The sequence below is a fragment of the Euleptes europaea genome, chromosome 21 (genome assembly GCF_029931775.1).
Source record: "Euleptes europaea isolate rEulEur1 chromosome 21, rEulEur1.hap1, whole genome shotgun sequence".
In the NCBI taxonomy this organism is placed as follows: Eukaryota; Metazoa; Chordata; class Lepidosauria; order Squamata; family Sphaerodactylidae; genus Euleptes; species Euleptes europaea.
In genome coordinates, this window is record NC_079332.1 from 2,504,431 (window position 1) to 2,510,430 (window position 6,000).

At 50.0% G+C, this 6,000-nt stretch overlaps 1 protein-coding gene across 1 annotated transcript in view; it reads left to right on the forward strand.

Moving 5' to 3' along the window:
* LOC130492776 (ATP-binding cassette sub-family C member 6-like) overlaps window positions 1-1,083 on the forward strand; it is a 30,655-nt gene extending 29,572 nt beyond the window's left edge. The window contains exons 30-32 of the mRNA XM_056866561.1: window positions 296-317; window positions 579-796; window positions 997-1,083. Of these exons, the coding sequence (XP_056722539.1) occupies window positions 296-317; window positions 579-796; window positions 997-1,083 (327 nt within the window). The remainder of the gene's footprint in view (window positions 1-295; window positions 318-578; window positions 797-996) is intronic.
* The last annotated feature ends 4,917 nt before the right edge of the window (window positions 1,084-6,000 follow it).

Sequence of the window (6,000 nt, forward strand, 5' to 3'; positions counted from 1 at the left end):
GTCTATTGGGCCTAATAAACAAACTGCTTCGAACTCTCAACCTCCTACTGTGTTATTGTCATTGGGGATTAATACAATAATACGGGCAGTTCACTAGTGTTTTTCCTTTTATTATATATTTGTGGCATTGTTGATATGTATGTAATCGCCTAAGGCTGTATGCCAATAAACCATTCATTACACCCACCCACACGTCAATAGAAAGTGAGAGGAAGGGGGGGGGGTTCTTGACACGCGTTTATCTACATGGGCGTCACGTCTAAAAGGGGAAACCTGTACCTGTTCATGTACGCAGGGGACAGTTAATAGCGCCACAGGTAAAAATACCTGTGTTTTGGGCCCGTCAGATGGAGCCCGTCCATCTCTTGTGGGAGGGGGGTCTTCCTCTTTCCCGGCTGCCCTCTAGAGAGAGGGGGGCAAACGCAAGGCAAAAAAAAAAAACCTCCCCCCCCCCCGTGCGCCAAACGGCCTCCGAAAAAGGAGAAGAAACAAACAACAACCCCGCCTTTTAAACTCGGGAAATGGGCGCCGCCATCTTGGGGGGCTTTCACGACGCTTTCACGACACTTTCACGACAGGGCCCCCCTCTTCGACGGCAGCCAGGAGGCGGAAGGAGGAGGGGCGGGAGGTGGGCGCCGCCATCTTGGGGGGGCTTTTGCGACGCTTTTGCGACTCTTTTACGACGCTTTCGCGACAGGGCGCCCTCCTCGACGGCAGCCAGGAGGCGGAAGAAGGAGGAGGAGGCGGCGGCGGGCGTGGAGCGCAAAACAAAGGGGCGGCGGCGGGATGCGGAGCGGTGAGGAGAGCAGAGGAGGGGCCTGTTGGCGGGACAGAGGCCCACTGGGTGTCCCCCCCTCCCCCAGGGGTGGGGAGGTCCCCTTGGCCATGCGCTCCCCGCCCCACCCCATACCTTTCTTGCAAAGAAGGACGCGCTTGGAAAGGGGAAGGGTCCCGGGGGGCTGTGCAGCCCCCAGGGCCCGGGCCCGGTCGTTGTAGTGGGCCTGGGGTGGCTCTGCACAGGACCTCCGCTGTGGGGTTGCCCAGCAGTACCAACCCCGAGAGGAGCCGCACCCGCCTAACTAAGCCTGCTCGTTTTAGTGGGGTTTAAACGAGGGCGCCTCTGCCTAGGGCTGCGTTGTGGGGCGTCCAGAAGTGCGTCCCTGGGTCCTAGGGAGAGTTTGCACCACTCTGAGCTTGCTCGTTTTAGTAGACTGGGGTGCCATTGCATGGGGCTGCCCTATGGGGTGTCCAACACAGACCTAAGGGGGATTGCTCTAGCCTACGCCTGGTTATTGTAGCAGACTTAGACTGGAGTGACTCTGCACAGGGCCTCCACTGTGGGGTTGTCCAGCAGTACCAACCCTAAGAGGAGTCGTGAAAGCCCCCCCCCCCCACAATTTCCGAAGGGGAATTGCTCTAGCCTAAGCCTGGTTATTGTAGCAGACAGGACCTCCACTGTGGGGTTGTCCAGCAGTACCAACCCTAAGAGGAGTCACACCAGTCTAAGCCTGCTCGTTTTAGTGGGTTTAAACTAGGGCGACTCTGTGTAGGACGTTGTGGGGCGTGTTCCTGGGTCCTAGGGAGAGTTTGCACCACTCTGAGCTTGCTCGTTTTAGTAGACTGGGGTGCCACTGCATGGGGCTGCCCTATGGGGTGTCCAACACAGTCCTAAGGGGAATTGCTCCAGTCCAAGCCTGGTTATTGTAGCAGACTTAGACTGGAGTGACTCTGCACAGGGCCTCCACTGTGGCGTTGTCCAGCAGTACCAACCCTAAGAGGAGTCGCACCAGTCTAAGCCTGCTCGTTTTAGTGGGTTTAAACTAGGGCGACTCTGCGTAGGACGTTGTGGGGCGTGTTCCTGGGTCCTAGGGAGAGTTTGCACCACTCTGACCCTGTTCATTCCAGTGCACTTAGACTGGGGTACCACGGCAATAGGACGGCCCTATGGGGTGTCCAACACAGTCCTAAGGGGAATTGCTCTAGCCTAAGCCTGGTTATTGTAGCAGACAGGACCTCCGCTGTGGGGTTGTCCAGCAGTACCAACCCTAAGAGGAGTCACACCAGTCTAAGCCTGCTCCTTTTAGTGGGTTTAAACTAGGGCGACTCTGCATAGGACGTTGTGGGGCGTGTTCCTGGGTCCTAGGGAGAGTTTGCACCACTCTGAGCTTGCTCGTTTTAGTAGACTGGGGTGCCACTGCATGGGGCTGCCCTATGGGGTGTCCAACACAGTCCTAAGGGGAATTGCTCCAGTCCAAGCCTGGTTATTGTAGCAGACTTAGACTGGAGTGACTCTGCACAGGGCCTCCACTGTGGCGTTGTCCAGCAGTACCAACCCTAAGAGGAGTCGCACCAGTCTAAGCCTGCTCGTTTTAGTGGGTTTAAACTAGGGCGACTCTGCGTAGGACGTTGTGGGGCGTGTTCCTGGGTCCTAGGGAGAGTTTGCACCACTCTGACCCTGTTCATTCCAGTGCACTTAGACTGGGGTACCACGGCAATAGGACGGCCCTATGGGGTGTCCAACACAGTCCTAAGGGGAATTGCTCTAGCCTAAGCCTGGTTATTGTAGCAGACAGGACCTCCGCTGTGGGGTTGTCCAGCAGTACCAACCCTAAGAGGAGTCACACCAGTCTAAGCCTGCTCCTTTTAGTGGGTTTAAACTAGGGCGACTCTGCATAGGACGTTGTGGGGCGTGTTCCTGGGTCCTAGGGAGAGTTTGCACCACTCTGACCCTGTTCATTCTAGTGGACTTACACTGGGGTACTACGGCATAGGACTGCCCTATGGGGTGTCCAACACAGTCCTAAGGGGAATTGCTCCAGTCCAAGCCTGGCTATTGTAGCGGACTTAGACTGGAGTAACTCTGCACAGGACCTTCACTGTGGGGTTGTCCAGCAGTACAATCCTAAGAGGAGTCGCACCAGTCTAAGCCTGCTCGTTTTAGTGGGTTTAAACGAGGGCGACTGCATAGGGCTGTGTTGTGGGGCGTCCAGAAGTGCGTTCCTGGGTCCTAGGGAGAGTTTGCACCAGTCTGAGCCTGTTCATTCCAGTGCACTTAGACTGGGGTACCACGGCAATAGGACGGCCCTATGGGGTGTCCAACACAGTCCTAAGGGGAGTTGCTCCATTCTAACTAAGCCTTCTCATTTTAGTGGATTTAAACTAGGGTAACTTTGCATAGGACTGCGCTGTGGGAAGTGCATTCCTAGGTCCTAGGGAGAGTTTGCACTACTCTAAGCCTGCTCATTTTAGTGGACTTAGACTGGGGTAACTCTGCATAGGACTGCGTTGGGGAAGTGCATTCCTAGGTCCTAGGGAGAGTTAGCACCACTCTAAGCCTGCTCATTTTAGTGGACTTAGACTGGGGTAACTCTGCATAGGACTGCGTTGTGGGGCATCCAAAAGTGTGTTCCTGGGTCCTAGGGAGAGTTGCACCAGTCTGAGCCTGGTCGTTTTAGTGGACCTAAACTGGAGTACCTCTGCATAGGACTGCGCTGTGGGGTTTCCAGCAGTACAATAGGCAGTCTTAAGACTGTTCATTCCAGTAGACTTAGACTGGAGTAACTCTGCATAGGGCTGCCCTGTGGTTGAGTCCAAAAGTGCATTCCTAGGGAGAGTTGCTCCGGTCTGAGCCTGGTCATTTTAGTGGACTTAGACTGGGGTAACTCTGCATAGGACTGCCCTGTGGGGTGTCCAGCAGTACAGTCCTAAGAGGAGTTGCACCAGTCTAAGCCTGGTTATTCCAGTTGACTTAAACTAGGGTAGCCCTGCATAGGACTGCGCTGTGGGGCGTCCAGCAGTACAATAGGCAGTCTAAGCCTGTTCATTCCAGTGGAATTAGACTGGAGTAACTCTGCATAGGGTTGCTCTGTGGGGTGTCCAACAGTGCTGTCCTAAGAGGGGTTGCTCCAGTCTACACCTGTTCATTTTAGTGCACTTAGACTGAAATAACTTTGCATAGGACTGCACTGTGGGGTGTCCAGAAGTGCATTCCTAGGGAGAGTTGCTCCAGTCTTAAGCCTGTTCATTTCAGTAGACTGGAATAACTCTGCATAGGATTGTGCTGAAAATAGCTCATTTGCTTTCCTGAGTTTGAAGAGGTTTTGTTTAGGTGGGGGGTGGGGGGTGGAAGCTGCTGTCATGCTTAAAATTTCTTTTGACGTTCTGTTTACTGTATATTTGTCTATGACTGCGCTGTGCAATACTATGCAGAGTTACTCCTGTCTAACCCCATTGAAATGATTGCACTGTAAGGTTTTTTTAGGACTGTGCAGTACATTTTTGGGGATTGCACTGTTGTGTTTTTTTTTTTTTAAGGGACACATCAAAGACCAAGACTTATTTCAGGCTGAGCTTTCACACCCGCTGCTACTTCCTCAGATACGTGGAGGGAAATTAAAGTCGGAATTCTGTTTAAGGGGAAGATTGCAAGGGGGAGTGGGTGAGAGAGAGGGGTGTGTGATACTAGGGTATGGATTAGAGGGCCAAGAAAAATTAGAAAGAGCCTTTAAGATGCTGTTTTAAAATTCTGTTTTTTACAAGTCTGGAGATCAAGGTCAGACACTGGAATGTGCTGGGAAAACTAGCTTTTTTTATTATTGTGATGTGGCTTCTAAATTCTTAAGGGCACACTTCTAAAAATAGAGCAGAGGTTAAAAAGTATGAACAAATGAACTTTCAAAGTTGTTTATAACAGGGAGAGATGGTACCTGGAAGCAAAATGTATGGGTGGGGAGCAAATATTTGTACTGTAATTGAATTTACTAAATTGCTGTTAAAAAACGTTTAAGCACGGTGTAGCTGACTACATCACATGTCCAGAAGCTAGAAAGTGTGCACTTTCATATTGGAACTGTGAGTTTACACACACACATCTGTGTGTGTACATGTGTAGGAGAGGGATTTTTAAAGTGTTAGGTGGTTGTATTGGGACTGTAATATCCTGAAGGACATCTGAAATTTGCAGGGGGAGTGTGCTCAGTTCCTCTCTCAACTGTTGTATTGGGACTGTAATATCCTGAAGGACATCTGAAATTTGCAGGAGGAGTGTGCTCAGTTCCTCTCTGAACACTAGTAGGGAATGAATGGTTAAGGGACGAAGAAGATGACTAGGAATTTTTAAAACGGTGTTTAATCTTAACCTGAGTTATACCTTTCTGAATTCATTGGAGGCTGCTTACTGACCCAAAAAAAAAAAAAAAAACCCACACAAAAGTACAGCTACAAAGATATTTTAATTGATCCACTTGATCGAGAGGACTTCATCCCGCAGAATAAAAAACGAAGCTGTTCATTCTTATGGACATACATGTTCTTGTGATATTATCAGATCGCACAAATCGGCTTTTCAAGCTGCGTACTGTGTTCTTTGTGGGCTGTAAAATGTGTTAACAGCTGTCTTGTGATTCCTTGGTAATATATATAGCAGTGGGTGTTTACATGGGGCAGTGTACGTGTACAGTCCAATTTCCTAAATTCAGGCTTCCTTTAATCTTATGGAGTGGCTGATTTTCCCTCACCTTAAAGTCTGCTGTGGGTGGTGCCAGACTAAATAGCCATACAGGCAGTTGGTCATTTTCATATGGTAATCTGACCAACATTCGCCCGTGTACAGCATCATAAATTGAGAGATGTAGTCATGCTTTTAAAAAATTTTTTACCGGCCTCCTGTTTTACAAACATTTGTATCTATTATTCATTACATTAGTCTGAGTGATATGAAACCACTCGAGCAAATGCTCCTTGGCTGTGTGGCTGAGCGACATTCCCGTTGACTGCTTTAGTTGCTGTTTCCCACCTCTGCATTGAACTAAAAGTTAGACTTTGTCCAGGTTATCTTGACAAACTGAATAAAAGATTGCACAAGCCTAGAGGCTTCCCAGTATGTTGGACTCCCTCCAAGGCTCTGCGTGTGCAGCTGGAGGTAAAATGCATTTTACTTGGCTTTAATATGTGTCACAAAATCTCTGCATTTTTCCACAGGTAGGAAGAATGAGAGGAAGG